At 39.9% G+C, this 25,887-nt stretch overlaps 1 protein-coding gene across 5 annotated transcripts in view; it reads right to left on the minus strand.

The window, feature by feature from the left end:
* The window catches only part of LOC134210975 (protein grainyhead), a 704,499-nt gene that overhangs the window by 102,646 nt on the left and 575,966 nt on the right, over positions 1-25,887 (minus strand). For 4 of the 5 annotated variants that reach the window (XM_062687441.1, XM_062687439.1, XM_062687443.1 and 1 more), the window contains exons 5-7: positions 10,649-10,762; positions 9,805-9,911; positions 9,223-9,723 (exon numbers count right to left, since the gene is read on the minus strand). In XM_062687441.1, coding sequence (XP_062543425.1) covers positions 9,223-9,723; positions 9,805-9,911; positions 10,649-10,762 — 722 coding nt within the window. The remainder of the gene's footprint in view (positions 1-9,222; positions 9,724-9,804; positions 9,912-10,648; positions 10,763-25,887) is intronic. The other variant, XM_062687440.1, reaches the window with a different exon arrangement.

Raw genomic sequence — 25,887 nt, forward strand, 5'->3', positions numbered from 1 at the left:
GATAATTTGTATCGTCTAGCTCGAGCGTTTATGGCTCTTGGAACACGGAAGTTCGCATCTTGGAATTCGGGCAAATCCTTATCAGAACGTGCAAAATTCCCAATCGGAACTCGGATAATTTCTACTCGGAGTGCGGAGAATATCTTATTGGAACACGGAAAACAACAATTCGTTCCTCGAAACACGGACTATATGTTACCGGAGCTCAGAAATCTCTTTATCGCCATTCCTTGCTTCATGCAAATTAAGCAATTTTTCCCCGAATGCCAAGCGTTACTATACGGAACTCGGATAGTTCGCTTCTTAGAACTCCGACATTCTGTTCGTTTCATACTTGTTCGCGCCTTGGCGAACGACTTTCAATCTGATGAATTCCTTCTCGGAAGGCGAAGCTCAGAGATTTTCTCACGTTGAGAAAGAATTTCAAATCCTCCTCAACTCCAACTCAAACAATTTGGTTGACGAACAGCTTCTCGAAACTCGGACAATTTGCTTCTCAGAACACGGATAAATTGCTCTCGGAACTCGGAGAATTCCACATCAAAGCGCGGAAAAATCCTTTCCGAAAATAGGACCATTTGTAACGCGTAAAAATTTTCATTGGAACGCGAAGAAAATCCTTCTCACAGCTCGGCCAATTTGTATCTTTTAGCTCGGGCATTTTTGGATTTTGGAACACGAAAGTCCGCATCTTGGAATTGGGGGATATTCTTATCGGAAAAAGCAGAATTTCCTATCGGAGCTCAGATAATCTATTTTCGGAGCGCGGATTTCTTATTGGAATGCGGGAAACAACAATTTGTTCTTCGAAACACGGACTACTTATGTATATGTTACCGCAAAAATCTTTAACGCAACACGGAGAATACCTCATCAAAAATCGAAGAACTTCTTCTCGGAATGCGGAGAACTCCTGATCGGAACGCAGAGAAAATTCGTGTCGGGCAAAGTCAATTTGCATCTCATAATTCGGACAATCGTTTAACAACTAGCGGCGCGAGATATGGATGCTTGTTTTTCTGCAGTTTTGAATAGATCGGAGTCAATCAGTCCGTTAGTCCGCGGTAGTTCGTTTAAGAGCTGCGTGAGTCAATTATTGCGTTTCACACCATGATTTATTTTGTAAGGCAGTTTGTTTGGAAGTGGTACTATGTTCACAAGTTTTGTTGTTGAGAAGAGCAATCTCAGTTAATCAGCACGTGTTAGACTTTGTTTCAATTCAAGTGGTAGAATCGTGAGGTTTGAAATAACTCACTGTAAGCTATTTGGTATTTAACAATTAGGTCAATAAATTCCAAATGTGATGCAAAATCATTATCTGGCATTATAACTTATTCTAATCATCTTCTATCTTGAGACACTCGTCGAGTTGCAGAAGATAAGCCTCAGTCTTATGTAGCAAAATGTGCCGAACTTACATTCCATCCCTACACAAGGGTTTCCAAATATTGTACGCCAAGAATGGAATATTTATCCCAGTTCCCGGAATCCAAATTCAAATCAACGTAGCAAATCTGAAGTAATAAAAATTACAGTGCTTGTGAAAATGCGAGTAGATTTGAATTTGGATTCCGGGAGGCTTGATCTTAATTAATCTGCATTTCGAATGCTTCTGGCCAACCCCTGAGTAGCCACTGCGATGGGTACAGTCAAGTCGCACTTAAAACAAATTGCAGATTTCCATAAAACTGTTTTAAAATTTTGTTTATTTGTGAAGCTCTTTTGCCGTGAAGCGTTACGGAGCCGAAATTATGTTTTTCAATATAGTTTTTTCTTGATTCTTACCCTTTCGTAAAAAATAAACTGACATTTTTTTTTAGTAGAACTGTTCGATAAATAATTCTAAAGGTTTTTATTAAAATTGTCTGTTCAACAGAGAAACAATTCCAAACAATCTGAGTAATAATTACGAACAGGTGAAATTATCGAAAATATTAATTCTGAATCAGACATACGGTTATGTTACGGCATGTTGTCAAAAAATGAAAACACAAAAATTGATGCTTTATTTTTTTTTCTTTCGAGATGAGTTTTGTTTGTTGGTAGCATATCGGTGAGAAAAACAAATTTCTTCGGAAAAAAATCCTCTAACCCCTTAGATAAAAAAAACTCTTTTCAAACACACCTCTGTCCATTCCGGGCGCAATTTTCAAGCAAAATAACCTCATCACCGGCGCAGCAGCGCACATCTCCAGTGCCACAGCGGATGACAGATGATCGCGAAAGAATTCGCTCTCTTTTTAGCATCAAGTTGCTGACCGATTGCAGGTTCGCAAACGTAGTGCGAAATAGATCGAGAGGCAGCTGCAGCAAAAAATAAACTAAACAAACAAAACTATAAACTCGATCGATGGAAGCATCTTCGACGACGCGGGCATTCCTTAACGAGCAGCGCAAAACCGAGAGACAGTTTGGGTTCGGTCGCAAGATGGCTTCTCGGCGGACTCGCGCCGCGAAGATCGTTCATCATCCGCTGAGCTCCGTCGCACCACGTCGCGTCGTTGTCCTGATCGTCATGAAGATGTTCGTGTCTTAACGCGCGAGAGCGCGGGCAGTTTTTACCATTTTTATGATGTAGGTACTTCGTGGACGGTGCACTGACTGTGCTGCTACTGTTTCAGGATTGATTTAATTTCTGTGACTGTTTTTGTCCATCCGTGCGCGCTGGGCAGGCTAAATACGTCCGAGCGATTGTTTGTTTTTGGTTCGCGGCTCGTCGTCGGGTTGAGCTTGGGGGGTTGGGGCACCGCCTGAGGGGATAATTGCTGGCAGCTAATTGATCTTTAATTCCTTCAATCTTGGTCGCTATCTATTTCACGTTTATGCTGCGGTCGTAGTTGTTTGCTCCGCAACGTGGACGCGGTCACAGTTTTCCAAGAAGCTGATGAATGCCTTGGCTAGTGGACATGGTTCGAATAGCCGTGCGGCTACTGTTTTTGGAGCGATCGCTGGCGATCAACGGTTACAATGTTGAGAGCGCGTTGAAGTAGATTGAAGGTTTTCCAGGGTTCATGACACCTTCTGGTGAAAAATAAAAAATGCTAATTCTCCACCCGTTGTTTTCCTGTCATTCAGCTGTCATTGCGGGATTAACGTCAGAACGCGGGGAGCGTGTTCTGTATCGCGATGTCGCGCCAGCGGAAGAGGGGCGACGATCGATGGATGAAGACTTGAATATCTCGGCCGTATAGCATTTCAACGAATTGTCAAAGTGAGTAGCGTGGCGGACGTCGTGTATCGACCGTGAGAAGAAGAAATATGACCCTCGTCGAGGTTCCACCGCCCGGCATCATTCCGTGGGCCCGCGGTCGCATGACATTTGGAAAACGGGATTATTCATGCAGTTATGTGCGTCCGAGTTCGGATGAATTTCTCTGCGGAATTGAATAAGGAGAAAGCCAAACATACGCAGGGACATGAATAAATGCATAATCCGGCGGCGGGACTCTCGTTTGCGCGGGCCCACGAATCTCCGACAGAGGGGATGAAAAATTAGTGCAGAAATTCAAATTCGCTGTTGCCGTTGTTCGATTATGCTTGTTTTGACAGTGCGCGGGATATAAACAAATTCACTTGTTCCGAGCGGACATAAAATAATTGATCTATGATACCAATTATCCACCTCGTCGTCGTCGTCGACGTTCGTTGGCCGACGACGGATTTCGAATTGCATTGGGTCCGAAGGGACACAAAAACCGACAACGACGACGCTGCGCAGTTCCCGCATTTGGGATGAATAATGGAGAGATGCATGTATATATCGTTATAATAAAGATTATGATTATCTTTATGTTTATTTTATGTGCGTTTTTTTCCTCTTCTTGTGGGGGTCTCGTTTGTTTGTACCTGCGAACGGAACGACATTTTTGCGGTTTTTTTTTGCATGGGACTGAAGGGAAACTGCACCAAGAGACCCGTGTTGCAAATTGGATGCACCGTGCGGAAATGGTGAAGACCGTGTTCCGTTGCAATCGAGAATGACTTGCGCAAGGCTATTTATTTCGATCGGCCAACCACTTGAATTCTGGCGTAGGTTCTTTTTGTTAGCCCGTTGACGTTGGGGGGCAACCGAGGAACACCAACGTTGAAATGAAAATATGATGGGCGTCGTGTAGAGTAGGAGGTCAGATTCACACGGATTGGAACTTCGCGGACAGATTAAGAAATAGTCAGATCAGAGGGTGATTGTGATGCTAAAAGCCTAAAAGTATTCCTTATTTTTAGTAAATTTGGCGAGAAATGAAAAAGAAACTTTTTTTTGTCATTTCTATACATACACTTTACGATAAGCAGCGTATCGCGAGAAGCTATCTGCAAGGGTGATTCAATCGGAGGCAACAACAACAAATAAAAATTCATCATGCATTGACATCCACCTGCGGTTGATTTTTACGAACCTATTTGCCAATTCCACTTGACGTCATTCGATTCGATTTTTATTTCAAGTTCGCTAATCTTACCACTCAAGCACAGATCATCCCAGCCGAGCAGAATATGCAAAAGGAAATCATTAAGCCGATTTAAATGCAAATATGGTTTCCTTGACCTTCCTTCCTTCCAACGACCGTCCAACGGAGGTAGAGGTAATCGTTCGATCCGACTAAAATAGATCACTTCCTCTTCCCTCCGCAGAGCTCGTCAACCGATCGATGCGACCGGCGATGATGCGTACGTGCGTGCGACACCGCCCCAAATGACGTTTCATTATCGGATCAGCGACAACGTCGCCGCCGCCACCAACCGGCGACGGAATCCATCAGGGACAAATTCGGAGTCGGATGCGTGTAGGTACCTGAGCTGAGGCGCGGTGACACTTAACGGAATTTCCATTAAAATGAAATCAAATCAGAGCACTACCCCGCCGATGCGATCGAACGGCATGGCAGGTATCGGAAGAGGTCGATGTGGCGGCGTCGGTGCTGCGGCAGTGTGATAGTAATGCAATTAAATTGCAATTAAACCTTTTTTTCTGCAATTGCAACGGTTTTTCCCGCAGACTGAGACGGCGACAAGTGCACTACTATCCCCACTATCCGACTGGCGGAGCTCGATTCCAGGTTGGAATTCATTAGGGTCAGGAGAGGTACTGTGGAGATCCCGATGGGCAAAATTTGTTCAAAATTTGTTTTTTTATCAAGAATTTCAATTTTGGATTTGTGTAAAATATTGAATCATTACACACAATTCAGAATTCAAAACTCAGGATAGTTTGGAATATCTGTGACAGCTGGCTTCTTTAATTAAGTTGCTTGTTCAAATTAAAATTTCCCATAGTGCAGCCAAGATCACGCCAGGTAACTTATCTTAAGCTGCAGTTGTTGTCCTCACTTAGTAGAAGACGGGAAGAAGAATAATGCTTTTGCATTCATTCACATTCGCATTCATTCATGACCGACGTCGTCGACGATCGGCGTGCGTCCTTTTTGCGGGCAAACAGTTATTTGCGAGGCAGCAACGGAGAATGGAGATTAAATTTCAATTAGAGTAGGTACGTGTGTACTGTTTACAGTGCTGGCTCCGGATCCAACCGGGGTTCGGTAGGACGGTAATGACAGACACCACTCCGGACTGGCGCTTAAGTCAGGCGGGAAAAGGTCCATTTCGATTAATCCATCAGGCAGGCAGGATCTGATGACGATTTGATTACCTCCCTGGCTGGAGGGTTTTTCGTCGAGGGTAGCGGATGGGTGATTTCTAATGGGTGCGATAATGGGACTTGAGCGAATTTGTGTGAGGGAATTACACCTGATGATGGTTGGAGAGGCTTATGATTTGGACAAGTTGGAGAGGCACTCACGTTAAATCATGTAATATCCATGCTAAGAACGTTGCATATCTTCCTCGCGGGATTTAGAATCCCCAGCCTATCAGTTTCCTTTCTATAGAGAGAAGGGTCGTTTATCCGAAAGCCACTTGACCAAACAACACATAAGGCCAAATGTCATCTAGCCAACTTTTGTTTAGCCGAACTGAACGTTTGGCCGAAAAAGTTATCAGGCCGAGAATGGTATGGTCCTTTGTCAGAAAGAGCAATTTTGCCGAAAGTGACGTTCAGCCGAACAGGTCATTTGGCCGAAAAAATCATTTGGTCGAATAGATCATTAGAGTGAACATGTCTTTTGTTTGAAAAATGTAATATTTAGTCGAAAATGTCATTTGATCGGATGGGTCATACAGCCGAAAATGCCGTTTGGCCGAGCGAGTCATATGACCGAGAAAGTCGTTTGATCGGATAGGTCATTTGTCCGAGAGAGCCGTTTGGTCGAAATTGTCATTTGGCAGAAAAGGTTATTCAGTAAAAAATGTCACTTGGCCGAATTGGCGTATGGTTGAAAATGCCGTTTTCCCGAACAGGTCATTGTTGTTTTGCTGAATCGGTCATTAAGCCGAAAATGTCGTTTGCTGAACGGTCATATGGCCAAAAATGTCCGAACATTATTGAATGTGAAAAGTGTGAAGTGACTAATCATAGATATGAGATGTGCGAAGTGAAAAGTGAGAAATAAGGAGTGAGAAGTGATTAGTTTAAAGTGAAACGTCCTTGTTATCACTTCTCATATCGTCGTTCACTAATTATGTACGCATATATAGGTGGAGGGGGTGTCTGTCATTTTTTTTACTCTTCATATAAACAAAAAATAATGTGTATAGGAAAAATCTTACAAAGAGGGGAGGGGTCCGAAAAACCAAGAGAAAATACTCATGTAATTATTAAACGAACCCTATCTCACTGTTTACTTCCGAATTTGTACTTCTTATTTCTCACTTCTCACAGTGAGAAGTGAGAAATGAGTAGTGACAAGTGAGAAATGAGGATTAAGAATTTGAATTGAAAAGAAATACGTCGCACTCCTTACTTTTCTCTTCTCATTTCTCTGCATTTCTCACATCTCAACTCACACTTTTCACGGGATATTTGTTTTTCAGTTACCCGAATTTCTTCGGAAAAATTTTCTCACATTTCACAGACAATTTTTCTAAGTTTCAGCAGAAAATTCTTTTGAATACAAGCGGGATTTTTCCGAATTTCTACGGGAAGAGGAAGGGTCGTATGGCCGAAAGTTATTTGGCCGAATTTTATTTGGCCAAATGTCATTTAGCCAACACGTTAGGCCAAAAGTCATGTAGCCGAATCCTATTTAGACGAATTGAACGTTTGACCGAAACGGTTTTTAGACCGAAAACGGTTGAGCCGTAAATGAAGTTTTTCCCAAAGGGATATATGGCCGAACAGGTCATTTGAACGAAAATGACGTTTTACCGAAATGTTGCAATTTTGTCGAGAAGCGAGCAGTGAGAAATGAGAAGTGAAAAATGTGATAGGCGAGAAGAAGTCATAATCGAGAAATATGGACTGAGAAGTGTCAAACGAGACACTTCTCACATCTCACTTCTCTCATGTCACTTATTACTTCTCACATTCTCACAAAGAGAGAAGGAAGAAGTGAGAAGTAAGAAGTGAGTAATGAGCAGTACAAAGTGATACATCTCATTTCTCACTTCTCATTCCTTTTGTCTCACTTCTCATATCTCATTTCTCACTTCTTATTGCATATGTCTCACTTTTCACTGAGAATTCTTCTTGATTTTCAGGGAAATTTGTCTGAATGCCACATGGGCGAAAAACACGATAGCTCAAACATCATCTAGCCGAATTGGAAGCAAAATAAAATTTCAATGAAGAATTAAAATTTTTCCACAAAAAAATTAGGAAATTGCGAATAAAGAAATCAGGGTTCGAGCAAAAACCTAATACAAAATTTTCACATATAATGCAAATTTCCAAAAGTAATTGAGAATTTTCCACAAAACAAAAATAAATTAGCACTTTTAAATGCAAAAATTGCAAATATAAAAGAAGAATTTTCCATAAAGAAATCAAAATGTTCCACGGAAGAAATTACAAAATTTCCATAAATAAATAAATATTGGCAATAAACAATAACAAAATTTTCCACAAAGTAATCGATAAAGAGCAATGAAAAATGAAAAAATATCCATAAAAATACAAAAAAGCAATAAAATTGATACAATTTTCCTTTTAACTCTTTTAGAAGGCCTCATCTATGGAAAAAATCTCAGTTCTATTGATTTTTATATTTTTTTTATTTTTATTTAATGATTATTAAATTATTAAATTTGCTCTTTAATGATTTTTTAATGCAAAGTTTTCAATTTGTTGTGGAAAAAAAATTAAACGATTTTAGGCCACAAATGGTTTGAACGAAAAAGATATATAACCGAAGTCGTTTGGCTGGATATGTCATTAGTCCGAGAATGCCGTTTAGTCGAAATTATTGTTTGAAAAAGCTCATTTGACCGAAAATGTCGTTTGCTAGGTCGTACGGCCGAAACTGTCATTCAGGCGAACAATAGGGTATATGAAAAGTGTGAAGTGAATAATAATAAGTGAGAAGTAAGAAATGAGAAGACAGTCATCTCATTTCTTACCAAAGAAATTTAGTTTCACATAAAGTTTCACATAAATCGAAACAGCATCTTTGTTCAGTTTCCTACGTTTTGGCCCTAGGTCTTGGCCTCCCTAAGGGATCATTAATTTCACTTCTACTACCTCATTTCTTACTTTTCGTCACTGTTGAAAGTTTGAAGCGTTAAGTGAGAAGTGAGAAATAAAAATAAGTGACAGCTTATGAATAAGAAGTGAGAAGAGGCGTCCCATTTTTAAAACTCTCATCTCTTTCTCTTGTTACTTCTCACTTCTCATTTCTCATTTCCCAAAAGTGAGAAGTGAGAACTGAGAAGTAAGAAGTGAGAAATGAGAAGTCTCATTCTCATTTATCAACAGTGAGAAGTGAGAATCGAGAAGTAAGAAGTAAGAAATGAGAAGTGAGACTTTTCACTTTTCATTTCTCACTTTTTTGTCTCACTTCTCATAACTTACTTCGCACTTCTTACTTTCCACGGGAAATTCATCTGAATATATGAACAATACTGTATTGAATTATATAAATCCTTTAAAAATCCACCGTCGTGGTAAATTATAGACCAGCAGCGGTGTGAAAGATTTTGTATGGCGGCGCGCCCATGCAAGCATATTAACGGCGGCGTGATGCCAGAAATGATCGGCGGCGCACATATCTAACCGTATGCAAAAGTAAACCCAAATCCATCTGCATCTATCGCAGAACTAGCAATCCATTAGAAAACCTGACGGTTTTCCAATTGGAAAGAACAGAATAAAAAAATCAAGCTGGTACTTACATTTTTGGTATTTGCACTTTGTCGGCGTCATTCTGCCGTCCGAAGTCGTGCCACGGTCGGGACCGGGGCGGAGCGGTCGCACTGCCGATCGACGTGGTGGGACTGTTCTGGCCGGGCACGCTGACCATATTGCGCTGCAGGCTAGCGACCGACGCCGGTATGGCGCTGGAGTTTGGATCCAGCAAACCGGTCGGTTGCTGGCACAGTTCTGTATAATCGAAGGACGGTTGTACATTATTCTGATCTCTGGGAGTAATAGCATCGGCACCAATACCCGAATCAGGACTGGGAAGATCCACGGTTAGTCCGGCAGCGGAGGTGATCGTTTTGGTGTAGATCGAACCCGTCTTGGAGGGGTACCGACCTTCGTATGTCGTGGCAGGTGGGGGTCCATCAGTTTCCGCCGTACCGTAAATGGTCGTACGGGCCGGGGCATAGCCCTGCTGATCAAAGTACTCGCGGTAGGTGTACGGCTCGGTAATAAACGCCGCACCGCCAGGTCTGCAAAACATAAATCAAAACACCCAAAATAAGCATCGCGTCGAACTAATGAAACCATTATCACGGAGTGACCAAACTTACCCCAATCTCTGCTGGTACATGCCATACTGATCGTAGGAGGGGCTGGGCGAATTCGTGTTCACATTGGAACCTGCTGTCGCAGCCGAACTGGCCTGATGAGATGGACCCTGTGTGAAGCGGGAGAAACAGAAACCAAATTAAGTCACCAATCAATAATAAGTGGGTTACAGCTCCGCTTCGAGAGCGTGGTCAGCAGAAGCCGTTCGGAAGACCTATCCGAACACTAATTTGGAAAAGTGAAATCATTTCTCAATCTAATTAAAATTCGAATTCGACCCTTGGCGATTATCAAAGCGCTGGAGCCCCGAAACCTTCGTGTCAACCCAATCGGGGTAGCCGATCGAAAGTTGGCGTTACGGGAGCTGTCAATCTCGGGGAGCCACGTTCGATCGAGTTTGTTTATGTAAATATGCTAATTTTGCACTGAGGGTTCATGTCGTTCGAGGACATGATGGGAAGTCAAATCCCAGTCGGTCAGCTGGTGAAAACCTTCAAAGCAAATCAGTTGTCACGGTGACAGCAGTGTTGCCAGGTTGAAAGTCACCACAGCCTAATCCGGATTGTGACCGAAGCTAATTAAGGCATCATGGAAGCGTGTGATGGAGAAAAAACTCTGCGCCAACAAGTTTCCGATAGTCGGTGTCAGATTAGAGGCGACTTTTTGTCCTCTAAATTGAGAGCTGTTCGGTAGTGTTATGTTCGAGTGGTCGTTCTCGTTATTAGTGTCGCGTGAAGGACTAGCCAAGAGCGGCAAAAAAACGCAAGACAATCGCAACAGATTTGAGAAATGATTTACTGACAGGGAGGCTTTTTGATATGCTGTGTATGCAAAGCAAGGTCTTACCTGCACGTAGAGCGTGCCGGGGGCTGCATACATGTTTTCAGCCGATGGACTTCCAGGGCTGGGTGGAGGTTCCTTAATCTGCACCGAGGGCGACGAGGGCTGTACGACCAACACCTGTAAAGAAGGGAGAGAGAAAAACATGCAATTAGAACCATCTCGGTGGGAATGTCGTGACAGTCGGATTAATGAATAATGTAAGTACGCATAGTCCCCCCCCGGTACCGCGGACTTTGTATTTTGCCACGGAGACAAATTGCGCCCACTGATAAAAACTATCAGTCATTCTGTCGACGGCGACAAACCAAAACGGACCTTTCTCTACGCGCAGCATAGGCAGTAATTACAACCACGGCGAGACCCCTCCGCGAACCGAACGGGACACAGATTTAGCAGATCGCAATCGAGATCACATAAATCTTCGTTCTGTGCTACACCAACGGCCAACGCTTATCTGGCGTGGTTCCGTCGTGTACCAATTAGTCACCGCGGGAACGAATCCGGCAGCGTGTCGTTGGTAATCGATTTGGGCGGCAGGATCACCTGCGCCGAGGCGTTGGTTGGAGAACCAACCCAGCGTTAGTTGTTGTTGTTACATCTGATCCGAAATTGATAAGAAACGAAATCCGAACAACGGATCAGGAAAGTGTTTTGCGTTGCACCACCACCGAGCGGTGGACGCGGATTGATAAAAATTTATTTCGACCGGTTGGTTCGGTGCGAATGACACGATCCCACTGCGACTTGCGTAAGGGCTGGGGATCGCGCGCAGAAGAGGATATCGATGGCATCGAACTCGAACATAAATTGATTAATTAAACATGAAAATCGATCGAGATTTGTTAAATTTTACGGTCGTGTTTATCGTTCAATCTATCTTCAAATGAGTGACGCATAGCTCGTGAATAAGCGTCCAAGAAAGATAGTTTCGCAATCATAGTTTCTAATATTTAGTCATTAATTTAGTAAAGGAAATTTTTATTTTCCAACAACACGCTTTTCAACACCCTCTAATATTTTTTTTTCAATAAATTCAATGGAATTGAAGTGACCGTTAGACAGCGAATTTTTGAAATATGAGTTACGTTTGGGTTCTGGAGTACGAATTAAAGCGGAAACGCAGTTTGGATTTGGAACGAAGAAACGAAGCGTTTTTGCATGTTTATTAGCGAATTTCGTTTCAATAAAATAGCACAAACATTTCCGGAAGGCAGGTTGAAATATGACACAAATTCATCATCAGCCACCGCTAACAGTGGATTGTTCCTCGCAAAACAAAAAAAAAACAAACATATTCGACCAAATAGGTCAGGAAGTATCAACTTGTGCCCCCGGTTCCTTCTGTTTGCTCTCGGTCTCGAATCAATCTTTTCGAGTCGTCTCAAGCAGAATGTAATGGCGAACGAAAAAAAAACATAACACGATCCTCTTAAATAGCAGCGGGCTCCGATAGGCATCTCGCCAGAAAATATTTGGATTCCATTTGTGGGGATTGGCGCCCCGGTCAGCAGTTGCCGTGCGATCAACATGATTGATCAGACGACTGCGACTGGCAGCAGGATTTACATAGGTAGGTAAGTATTCGGCGGCATGAGGTTGTCATTTCTGGGCTGTTGTTGTACAGCGAATTTTTCCATTGTTATTATTATTGTTGCTATTATTTTAACTAATATAGATTTTTTTTGTTTGTTTGGTAGTCATACGTTCGTCTCGTCGTACGCCATTCCGTTGTATATTTTATTAGACGTCTTCGGCGTCCACGCGCGTTCTCAAATGCGGAACACTGGTTGACAAATGTTTCCATTCTGATTGACTTTGAAAAAATCATAGCCCCAATCGAGTCCGTTGCACAATAAAATATTTTGTAAAAAATATCACTCCCAATAACAGGAACGAGCTCACCATTTCCATAATTAACTTCTTAAAAACAGCAATATTCAAAACAGAATCATAATAAAGCTGATTCAGTTTGACAAGTATTTCATTTTTGTTACATCCTGTGCGGTGTTTTTAAATAAAACTCGTATTACGGTGCCCAACAGTTATGGGACACTTTTGGGTTTTAAGCTGGATAACTAACCAAAAAGAAACTGTTAACCCCTACACACATTTTTGTAATAATATTTCATCATTTTTCTGTCATCTGCTGCAATCAATTTTCAATTATGAAGGTGAACATGTGTATGTAGAATTTTCATTATGCAGCTGTCAAAATATATTGTTTTTCGGCACGAACGTAAGAAGTACTTCCGACGATCATAACATTAAAAGTTTTAAAATTATTTATCTCCTATCGGAAAAAATAGCACGGACGTCATCGTCGAGGTAAGTTTTCACTCTTTAGTTGAGCTTTACTCAAATAAACATGATTAATTACTGAAAATTATAAATTTAAGAAAATTGCACTAAGCACCAACAAAAAACTACCTATTTTTCTGCCCAAGCTTTTGTTTAGCAGATTTGATTGATCACAAATCGTATCGAATATCCTTCAACACTATAGTTGAGGATATCCTACAACTAATGTACCTATGAATTGATATGAAATAATTTTCGTTTTCTTTGTATGTCAATCAAAATCCGCTTGGTTTGGTTTGGCAGACCTCGATCAACTCAAGACAAAATTTTCAAAACGACTTATCTGCTTTTGTAAACAAAGATTCGAACGACGATTTGACGAATCTGATAACTCTCCCACGCAAACCAACACCATCAACAGGTAGCGGAAACCTTCACCTACCTCTTGGTGGTGTTGGTTTGCGTGGGAGAACTATCAGATTCGTCAAATCGTCGTTTGATTCTTTGTTTACAAAAGCAGATAAGTCGTTTTGAAAATTTTGTCTTGAACTGTTCCATAACTGTGCCTATAAGCAGGCAATTTTCTACAGTTATGGAACATTCTCCTTCAAAGTATTTTTCTGTGTATATAATGCAATAACTTAAAGTATATGTAAATTATAATACTTCTACAGAGCAAAACAATAACAAAAGCGACGGCAGTACTGCAGTGATGTTTTGAACAAAACAATTTCCGAAGCACGGAAAACAGGAAAAGTCGTTAAACAACAAAACGTTTTCGTGTTTTTTCGTCCACTCTACAGTAAATACCAATCCTAGCCCATCGCCGAATTTGCAAGCAAATGGAGAAAAACGTTTCGAAACATGGACAATATATAGCTAGAGCAGGATTTCCCATAAGCGAAGTCAATCTAACAAATACACTAAAGGACTGATGCCATTCGTAAATACAGAAATCTGTTCACGTCATTTCCTAGTAGGTTTTCAAATAAGAAAAAAAGCATCCTTCAGTTAATTTGATAACTGAATCATTTGTTTGAGAAACTGCATAAGTCAATTTTACACTATTTCGAGAAAACAACAAAAAACTGTTTTGGAACAAATTTGCACCGAATCTTTCGATTTCTTCGATACAGAACAATAGTTTTTGGCAAAACTCAACACCCTGGGGCACTTTCAGTGCAAAAAATGTAAACAGTACTCCACAATTGCTCTTCAAAGTACGTGGACATATGTAGTTTCTCAAACAAACGAAAAAAAATCCATACATTCCTGAACAAAATATTTTTTTCGTATTTTTTGCCAGAATACGTATTTTTGGACCAGGATTCAGAATATATAAAAATCTCATTTTGGCTAAAAATGTTACATATGCAGTTTCTCAAACAAACGGTTCAACTACTTCTGCTATTTTTTTTGCTCATCTTCTGACAGGTAAGAACTGGGTGCAACGTTTCTTGTGGAGGCATCCCACGTTGAAGATATATTGCAGGAGGAGGGAGTTGATCTACCAATTTTTAACAACCCGAAACGTATTTCCAATTTCGACGAAACTGGATTTCATCTTGTTCCGAAAAACTTCAAAGCACTTTGTGGACTACATGATGAAAAAGTATACCAAGTGAGTAACAATTCCGATAAAGAGTGCTTTCCTGCACTGCTCGGAAGAATTGCTGATGGTAATTTGATGCCAAGTATAATTCTATACTCTGGTCAACGAATTTGCCGTGAAATTGCTGAGAGCGTCCCCAACGTGGTGCGTGGTGTGTCGGCATGTCAGAAGAAGGATGACAAACATTTGAAGCCATCTACGAGTATATTACCAATTGTTTTAATAGTGGTTATAAGAAACTAAAACTGAATTCCCTGTTCTTGTGTAACAATTATTTTATGCAACATTGGGATACGCAATCGACATGAAACAGTTAACAAATTAAAATAATACACAATCTCTCTTGGTGCCCTGAGAAAAACGGCTAGGTGGTGCCCTTTACGGGATATGACGAGGATTCATATGAGATTATGATCCATCAGCCAAATCCCACAATTATATTTAAATTGCGTATTTTGCTACAGCAATTAGTTTGCCGTATTTCGAATCAATTAGTGTCATTTGGCATCAAAGAATCGATGTCTGTGTTTGGAGCAAACTAGGAACAAATCACTGCTTGTCATTTTATTGCCTACCTTCAGGCTTTCATCTTGGATTCAGACACATAATCAACAATCAAAACAGACACAATCTAGCACAAATGATACGATCTCAAACGAATATTAACCACTTTTCGAATTAGAATAAACAAACCGTTATACTTGTTAGCCACATCAACGTGGAGTTGAAAGAATTTTGCATAAGAAATCTGATAGCTCTCGCTTAACAATTGATAAGTGCTTACAATAGAAAGTGAACAAATTCAATTTAATGCCCTCCGATAGGATCCTCTAATAGCTACTAATCGTCCCGCATCTTCAAATAAATTACTTAGAAAAAACTAATTATTGATTCTATGTCTCGACTGTTAAATATATGTGATGGGATTTGGCTTTACAGTCTCAAAATTGTTCAAACAATTGGCAGCTTCTATCCCCCAGAAGAAGGCTGCCAAACACAGCCGAAACGTCGAACTGTTAAAACGACTCTACGACACTACCCATAATTCCGTTACCCATAATGCCATTACCCCGAAGGCCACTACCCCGAACGCCACAACCCCGAATGAGTCACTACCCCGAATGCCATTACCCCTAATGGGACACTACCCCGAATGAGCCAGTACCCCGAATTAGTCATTATTTCAAGTTTATACTTCATTTCAATGAAAAAAATGTTACTCAACAAAAGTTTATTCATAATTCGTATGAATGAACACTAATTGGAACTGAAAGGGTTTCAATGCACTATAGAACTAAGTATTCTTACTCCCTAAGATCCCGTTCCACTTCGTATGGTACTTTTCAAGAGTCCTGAAGGATAGGGGGAGATTATGCAGCACGTTTTCATGCACAATGCAGAGAGTTTGAGGCAGTTGTGGTCCACGTCAGCATGGCTTCAAGGGCAACAATGTTGAAGTTGTTCCTTGGTCGCTGTAGTAAAAGCAACGGGTTCTGGATTAAGCGTGGTCTGGATCTTAGAATCGATGAGTGAGTGGATGGGTGAGTGAGTAAGAGTGAGTGAGTGATAAAGAGTGAATGAGTGAGCGAGCAAGTAACAGTAAATGAGTAAGAGTGAGTGAGTAAGAGTGAGCAAGAAAGAGAGAGCGAATGATTGAGAGTAAATGAGTGAGTAAAAGTGGATGAGTGAGTAAGAGTAGTTACGTAAGCAAGAGTGGGTGAATGAGTAATAATTAGTGAGACAGAGGAAGTGAGTGAGTAAGGGGGTTTGTGTATGAGAGTGAGAGAAATGGAGATCTTGTTTGTCTTCGGGAAGTTGCGTTGACTTAAAGAAGGCATCATCTCGTTTCGCCTTCTATCGATCAGACGTTACTTTTAAAAAGGCAGTATTTCCTCTGTGTGTATAAGCACGTTCATTAAAAGGAGGTATTATCTTCTCTGTCTGCCTTATACCGGGCAAACCCGTCCATTTAAAGAAGGCATCATCTCCTCTGTCTGCCTTATACCGTGCAAACGCGTTCATTCAAACAAAGCATAATTTCCTCTGTGTGCCTTATACCGGGCAAACACGTCCATTTAAAGAAAGCATCATCTCCACTGTCTGCCTTATACCGGGCGAAACGCGTTCATTTAAAGAAGGCATCATCTCCTCTGTCTGCCTTATACCGTGCAAACGCGTTCATTCAAACAAAGCATAATTTCCTCTGTCTGCCTTATACCGGGCAAACTCGTTCATTCAAACAAGGCATCATTTCCTCTGTTTACTTTATACCGGGAAAACGCGTTCTGTTGGAAAAAAATGATCTCTTACTCCATTTCGTAGAATAGTACTTTTCCAGGCCATAATGACAGGAATGACAATTAAAGCTAATTAGAAGAAAAATCAAAACTGTTGGTTAAACTGGTTGGTTAAAAATTGTTGCAACTCATCGATATATGTTGGTGTTAAACATAATAATAGAATACTATAGATTCTAAATGTTTTCGGGGTAATTGATTTCGGGGTAGTGTCCCATTCGGGGTGATGGCTTTCGGGGTACTGTCCCATTCGGGGTAGTGGCCTTCGGGGTAATGACATTCGGGGTACTGGTATTCGGGGAAGTGGGGTGGAGCCGTTAAAACATTATTGAAAAAAATAAAATAAAAATATAGATCTAAAATTTTCTTTTATCAATTTCTACACTTTTTTAGTTATTTTCGCTGCAAATAAGGTTATGAATAGGGTGGTCGGTATTGGTCATTTTTGAAAAATACCGGTATTCGGTATTGGTGGAGTCAATACCGGTAGTACCGGTATAATACCGGTATTGGCGAAAATTTCATAATTAAAAAAAAGGTTTGTTTTGTACTTTTGGAGAAAACACAACATTTTTTAACATACTTCAAAAATTAAAATCATTGCTAATGAGCTGGGCAAAGTGAAACTTAAGTAGAAATAACATACTGAGCGTTTCATCGTACAATCCGCATCTGATTTTGGCAATTCTGGCAATGTTGCCAGCTGATGAGAATACCCTGGTTCAACCGAAGTCGGACTAATGGTTTCAACAGCGTCGAAAATCAGTGTCAAGTACTTGGCGTCAACGTACTTGTCACCGGCAATGCAAATGGTTTGCTTTGCTACAGTCTCTTCACAAGTTGTTTTTTATCCGATGAAAAACGTGACCCTGGAGGTCTTCTTTTTTTATTGTCTTTATTAATGAGGTTTTCGGCCCTAGACCGGTTCACCTCAACCGGTTCACCTCAATCTTGGATGTCTTGAAGAAAGTGCCAAAAACGTTTCTGAACGATTGCTTTACAGCAGCGTTATTCAAAAAAGCCTCTCTTGGATTCGTTCTGTGAGAGCATCGAACAAGTCTTGGCTTGATTTGATAATTGCTACACATAAATTAAAGCGCTACATTGACTTCATATAGAGTGCACAACTCACGTCAAAGTAGTTCTACAGCAGCTAGAACAGGTTCGATGGCTTGAATTTGTTTGTTTCAACTCATAGAATCATGTGAGCACGGATAACATGCTGTCCCAGCGTGTCTCGGCAGAACGCTTTCAAATGCTGCTCCAAAAATGCAACACAGTCCACGTTTTCTTATGATCATGAACAGTCACGTTTATAAATTGGGGATTTTTGATAGAAGTTCATTTTTCAGTTGGTGCAGATTTTTCGTTGCCCTTTTTGAATGTCATCGAAGTCAGCTCGGATCCCATCACAACGAAATTATGATAATTTTAAACTTTTTGTCTGATCCCTTCGTGGGTTTTTGGAATCCCACTGAAACCCCGAGCGACTAAATTCAAGCGGATGCCCTCAGATTAGGTAAGTGGCCTGTATGATATGCCGTCCTCCAAACCCATTCGAGCTAGAGCAGTTTCAAGAGGGGAGACCATTGCACAATGGGGAAAATGTTGCATGTTTCGGGCAAAATTCAATAACTCAAAAGGCCGCTGAACGAAAATTGTGACCAACAACTTTTCTTAAATAAAATTTTCTCAGGAATCGAATGGGGGTAATTTCGGAGACGGCACGCCATTCCTAATAGGACTTTTTGGACGTTTTTCCCCAACTTCCCCCAGAACTTTAGTATTATGAACGGAATGCAGCCGTTATAAGCAGTTTACGGCATATTTATGATTGAATCTGGATGATTAGAATATTGTTGGGTAAGCGCAGTGGTATTTTATCTGGAGAGTATGTTAGTTTTAGGGGAATATGGGGTAAAATAGTCTTATATAATATATACAGACAAATGGATTTCTGTCTGTCTGTCTGATCATTATAGACTCGGAAACTACTGAACCATTCGGCGCGAAAACTAGTATGCAGGGGTTTTTGGAGTCGAGAAGGTTTTTATGATGCTTGGAGACCCCTCCCCCTTCTGAATGGGGGGGCTTCCACATAAATAAAAAAATCCAGCATAACTCGAGGACTAATCAAGCAAATGCAACCAAAGTTGGCATATCAAGGTTTTTGAAGTCAAGAAATGTTTCTTTGGTGATTCGTGACCCCCCCCCCTCTTCTGGAAGGGAGGGCCCTCATATAAATGAAACATAAATGTCAGCATAATTCTGAAACTGGTCAAGCAAATGTAACCAAATTTGGCATGTGGTGGATATAATAGGCAAGAAATGTTTCCGTGATATTTCGTGAGCCCTCCCCTGTCTGCAAGGAGGGGGAGGGGCTCTCATACTAATTAAATCGAAATTTCCACATAACACATAAACTAATCAAGCAAATGGAACCAAATTTGGTATGTGAAGGTTTTTGAAGTATGGAAATATTTCTGTGGTGGTTCGTGACCCCTCCCTCTTCTGGAAGGGGAGGCTCTCATATATAAAATAAAAATTTATGCATAATTCGTAAACTAATCAAGCCAATGGAACCAAATTTGGCATGTGGTGTAATAGACAAGAAATGCTTCCATGGTAGTTTGTGACCCTTCCCCTCCATGGAAGGAAGGGGGGAGGCTGCCATACAAATGAAATCGAAATTTCCATCAAAAACTCAATCAAGCAAATGGAACCAAATTTGGTATGTGAAGTTTTTTGAAATCAGGAAATGTTTCTTTGGTGGTTTGTGACCCCTCCCCCTGCTGGAAGGGAAGGCTCTCATACAAATGTTATTCATTGCAGCTAAAGACTAAGAAGATGCGATTGAACACTTGAATGCAGATTTGCATTATTTAAGTAGCTGGTAGAAGTACAATCAGTTCAAATTGATTATTAATAACTCAAAGTATATGATTATTTCGCGAAATCGTTCAATTGATAATGTCTCGGTGAAAAGTGATGACAAGACACCGCGTACGAGAAATTAAATATCTTGGCATGATTATTGATGATAAATTGAAATTGAGAATGTCATCAAGAACATAGCCAAGAAGTATGGACTTCTCTAACAGCTGAAAAACAAATTAAATATTGCAAGTAAAATACAGTTGTTCAAATCAATCATCTCTCCTAACTTGGACTTTTGTTCTTCTATTCTGGTTTTAGCAAATCAGATACAGATATAGAGATTGTAGCGTTTGCAGAATAAGATTATGCGTTTGATTCTGAGATGTAGCAGATTCACTTCCTTAACTTTTTTGTTGGATGCTTTGCAGTGGCTCTCTGTGAAGCAATTGTGTAATTAACAATGGTATTCATTTTCAAAGTAATTAACAGATTACAAAATTCTTTGTAATTAATCCAATTCGATGCCTACACATATCAAACGTGCAACTACATTATCACAGTTCAAGAGACTTTGTGTTTCACATGTAGAAGCTTTCTTTTAAGCAGCTACTGAGTTGACTTTTTTTAACCCTTTCAGGACGACTTTTTTATATTGATTTTGGGGCGATTCAAATATGACGTCCACTACTTTTTGGGATTTCTAGACCCCCTCCCCCCCTCTGTCACGCTTTTTTGTATACCTAGTGCATGTACTGTCACAAAATCGTAGGCCCCCCTTCCCCTAAATCCTGTGACATCATTTTTGAACGACCCCTTTACGTACAGATTTGGGTTTTTCCGCTCGATCCTGCCAAAACTAGTATTGAATGAGCTAAAAAGGTGTTGAAATATATTTTTCGGATGTCCTAGACCGTCAAAACTTTTCTGCAGTACATATCCTCGAATGCATCAGAAAATATCTCTAGAAACATAATGTCCAAAGCTGATAATATGTCCAAAAATATCTATGTGATCATAACACATGAAATTGGGGCCCTCCTGCCGGTCTAGACAATTTTCGGATTGGAAATTGTTTCGACTTCCCTGGGCATAAAAGTATGATCGTGTTAGCCTCATGATATACGAATGCAAAAATGGTAATTTGGCTTAGAAACCTCGAAGTTAATAACTGTGGAAGTGCTTAATGAACACTAAGCTGCGAGGCGGCTCTGTCCCAGTGTGGGGATGTAATGCCAATGAGAAGAAGAAGAAGAATACATGAAATTATCGAGTTTGGAATTAACGTAACCTATTTCAGGGTTTCCAAAATGGTCTTTAGTTCAGAACATACGATTTACCTGATCAACCAAGCCCTGAACGATGTATTCATGTAGTGCTAAACATCCCAGCAGGTCCATTGAGCCGAAAAGATTTCACTCATTACTTTTACAAACTACTACAGGCCTTTTTGGTTCTCCAAAACGCCATGGAGCTCAAAGCATGTTTTCAACCCGATAAACCAAGTCCTGAACGTTGTATCAGTGCATTGATGAACATCCCAGCAGGTCAATTGAGCCGAAAGGATTTCACTCAACACTTTTACTAGCTACTACAGGCCTTTATGGTTCTTCAAACCGTCATGGAGTTCAGAACGTGCGATCTACCCGATCAACCAAGATTCTGAATGATGTATCTGTTTAGAGCAAAACATCACAGCAGGTTCATTGAGCCGATACGATTTCATTCTGGCTACAATAGGCCCTCCATGATTCGATGTTTTTCGACTCGATATCGACTAACTAAAATTATTTTCACGGTTACTCTGATGGTTCTTTTGAACAGTTTTCCAAGGAACCTTGGGCCGATGGTCCTTCCATAAGCGTCTCATAGAGGATCGGCTGCATTATAGACCCTTTTATCTCGGATCATGTGATCTAACACAATAAACTAACTAATGAATGATGTATGATATGATATGATATCAAGTGGGTTCATTGAGTTGATTCCACTTCAATCATTATTCATACAAGCTACTACAGACCTTTTAGAGTTCAACAAAACGTCTTGAACGATTGAACGCTATAACGGGAAATATTGAACTACCTCAAACCTCCATGAAGTCGATATTGAGAGAGATCATCGACTCATGGAAATGATCAAGATAATGGAAGAAAAATCCTTGGAGAGCTGTTTGAAGGAACCATCACAATAACCTAGAAAATGACTTTTTTTACCCAATATGGCATGGGAAACAAATGAGTCGATATCAGGTCATAAAACATTGAAGATCATGGAAGTTTGACTGTACGCACATTGAGTCATCAAGACCGCGTACGCAGAGACAAATGCACCAAGTTAACCTTATTGTCATTGTGCATCTTTTACTCAAGATTATAAAGCACCTTGGACATTGGATCTCATATTCCTTGGCAATAAGGATCATATACCTATTACACAGGATTTGCGTAAATACCAATTAATGAGGATATTGCAGAAAGTCTCTTGATTGATCTGGAGATACTATGAACTAAACTCAAGAGAATTTTGAGGAGTATACCGAACGATGAGGACATTGTAAAAGCCTTGAAGTTAATCCGGTAGATATCGTTAGCTGAACTCCAAGAACGTTTAGGGAGTATGAGCACCTCGTATTCTAGAAAATAGAGTATTGCATGACGCGTATGTGTGCTTACTGAACTAGGTTAGTAGCATACCGACGATGAGAACATTGCAAAAGCCTTGAATGATCTAAAAAGATACCGTGGGCCTGAACTCCAGATCGTTTGGACTACCTTGAGCATCAAAAGCCATTATTCAAGAAAATTGGATTTGCATGATGCTTATAAAACCAGATTAGGTGAATACCGACGATGAGGACATTAGTAAAAGCCTCGATTGATCTGATAAGAATTTACCATATGAGCTGAACTCCAGAACGATTTGGAGTACGCTTGAGCATCTCGTATTCAGAGAAAAGAAATTGATCACAAGGCAAAACGAACAATCAAACAATGTGATTTAGGATTCACAGATTCATTTTGCATGCTCTCAGAAGCGAAATTTTCCCAAGGTTTTCGGATATCAGGAGTTTTCAGAGTATATTTCAAACTTTATTCATGATATTTTTCCTGCAAAGCCTACAGTTTTGCTGTGAAAGTGGTGACCTATCTCTCTTCTGAGAGATTTTCCACAGCCAATTCATTTTCCTGAGACGTTTGTAACATGCTGAAATTGATTCCATTTGGCTTGATTAGTTCTCTGGAGTTATGCAGCAGCTCCTGTTTTCATTTGTGACGCCTTCTCCCATTCCAGAGGTGGAAGGGGTCTTAACCTTAACCCTACAGAAATATTTCTTGCCTTCAAAAACCACTTACATTTAAATTTGGTTCAATTTGCATGATTAGTTTACGAATTATGCAGAAATTTATATTTCATTTATATGAGAGCCCCCCTTACAGAAGAGGGAGGGTTACTGAACCACCAAAAGAAATATTTCCATACTTCAAAAACCTTCACATACCAAATTTGGTTCCATTTGCTTGATTAGTTTTGAGTTATGTGTTAATTTCGATTCCATTAGTATGAGAGCCCCCCTCCTTGCATAGAGGAGGGCTCACGAACTATCTGGAAACATGTCTTGCCTATTATATCCACCACATGCAAATTTGGTTACATTTTGCTTGATCAGTTTCAGAATTATGCTGACATTTATGTTTCATTTATATGATAGCCCTCCTTCCAGAAGGGGATCACGAATCACCACAGAAACATTTCTTGACTTCAAAAACCTTGACATGCCAACTTTGGTTGCATGTGCTTGATTAGTCTTCGTGATATGCTGGATTTTTTATTTATGTGAGCCCCTCCATTCAGAAGGGGAGGGTCTCCAAGCATCATAAACACCTTTTCGACTCCAAAAACCCCTGCATACTAGTTTTCGCGCCGAATGGTTCAGTAGTTTCCGAGTCTATAATGATCAGACAGACAGACAGAAATCCATTTGTCTGTATATATTATATAAGACTATTTTACCCCATATTCCCCTAAAACTAACATACTCTCCAGATAAAATACCACTGCGCTTACCCAACAATATTCTAATCATCCTGATTCAATCATAAATATGCCGTAAACTGCTTATAACGGCTGCATTCCGTTCATAATACTAAAGTTCTGGGGGAAGTTGGGGAAAAACGTCCAAAAAGTCCTATTAGGAATGGCGTGCCGTCTCCGAAATTACCCCCATTCGATTCCTGAGAAAATTTTATTTAAGAAAAGTTGTTGGTCACAATTTTCGTTCAGCGGCCTTTTGAGTTATTGAATTTTGCCCGAAACATGCAACATTTTCCCCATTGTGCAGTGTGGGGATGTAATGCCAATAAGAAGAAGAAGAAGATAAGCAGGTAAAGGAGAATGTCAAAAAGGCCAGAATGGAAAATCGAAAAATTCAAAAAGGAGAAAAAATTGAATGGAAGTGGCAAACAGCAATGAAAAAGATAGTAGAAAAAGAATAAGGAGGCTACCAAAAAAGCAAAACTTAAAGTCCTCAAGCTTGAAAGAGAAATCGGTTAAAAGGGCATTCCAAAAGAGAAGAAGCAAAGTCAGAAAAAACAGAAGTGACTCGGGCCTTTTGCAACTGCTTTACCACTTTTCTTATTTAAAACAAACAATCTAAAAAGTTTTGTAACTTCGTCCAATTTTGGCCCGTTCTTCAGGCCGTCTCACACTGTAGCACTTTTTTTAATCTATTTTTTTCGATGCTTAAAATTGTTAAAGGCATAGGTGGGCGTCGTCTCACGACGGTTGAAATTTTTAATCAAAAGCGATTTTTTACAACGCAGGATTTAGAAAAACCAGTAAAAAAAATCAAAAAACTTCTCGTAGAAAATCAAAAAAAAAATCCCATGAAAATCTGAACAATTGACCTTTCCCCTCATATTTTTTCATACGCTCAATCGATTCTTTATTTTATTTAAGGTAAACTTTTCCAAAAAAACGTATTTTTTATGCCTTTAAGTATTTTTACACTTTTTCGAGTTTTGTTTTTTGTTTTTAAAATAGTTAGAGCCGCTTGCTTATTTCGTTCTATTTGATGCCTTGATGCTTTGGACAAAATTCAAGCCAAATCGGTCAACGTTTTAGCGGTGCTAAACTCATTGTGTTGCCATTTCGTTCGATTTTGGCCAGTTCTTCAGGCTGGTTCATACTGCAGCACTTTTTTTTAATTTCTTGTTTTCGATTTTTAAAATAGTTAAGGGTATAGATGGGCGCTGCCTCACGTTGACGTTGATTGAAATTTTTAATCAAAAGCATTTTTTTACAACGCTGGATTTGGAAATTCCAGTAAAAAAAATTTCAAAAAATTCCCGGTAGAAAATCCGTAAAAATCCCATGAAAATCTGAAGAATTTCATTTCCAAAAAAACTGTCATGGGATTTTCGAATAATCTTGGATGGATATTCCACGGAAAAAATCCGAAGAATATTCAACCGCGAGAATTCAGAAGAATTTATCGAAAATTCAAAGAATTTCGTAAGTGACATCCAAATATTTTTCCGCGGAAATTTTGAAGGAATTACCGAAGAAATGCTGAAGAATTTACCGAAGAAATTCTTCGAATTCGTCAAAGAAATTTCGGAGCATTTGCCGAGGAAATTTCGAAGAATTTGCCGAGGAAATTTTGAACAATTTGCCGAGAAAAGTTTAAAGAATTTGTTCAAGAAATGCCGACGATTTTGCTGAAGAAATGGCAAAGAATGTCTCGATTGAGTTGCGAAGAGTTTACCGAAGAAATTAAGAAGGATTTTTCGAGGAAATTCTGAAGAATTTACTGAAGAAATTTCGAAAAAAAATCCCCTGGAAATGCCGAAGAATTTGCGGAGGGAATTTCAAATAATTTGTTGAGGAAATTTCGAATAACTTGCCAAGGAAACTTCGAAGAATTTTCTAGAAGAATGTCTGGAAAAACCGCTAGGGAATTTTGAAAAACTTCTTGTGAAAATTTCGAAGAATATGACGTTAAAATCTCGAAAAATTTGTCGATTTTTTTCTAAAGAATTTGCTGACGAAATGGCAGATGGAGTTGCGAGAATTAAGTAAAATTTCCTGAAATTAAGAAGAAATCTCAAAGGATTTACCGAGGAAATTCTGAAGAATTCATCAAGGAAACTTGCTGATGA

The sequence above is a fragment of the Armigeres subalbatus genome, chromosome 2, assembly GCF_024139115.2.
Source record: "Armigeres subalbatus isolate Guangzhou_Male chromosome 2, GZ_Asu_2, whole genome shotgun sequence".
Taxonomy (NCBI): domain Eukaryota; kingdom Metazoa; phylum Arthropoda; class Insecta; order Diptera; family Culicidae; genus Armigeres; species Armigeres subalbatus.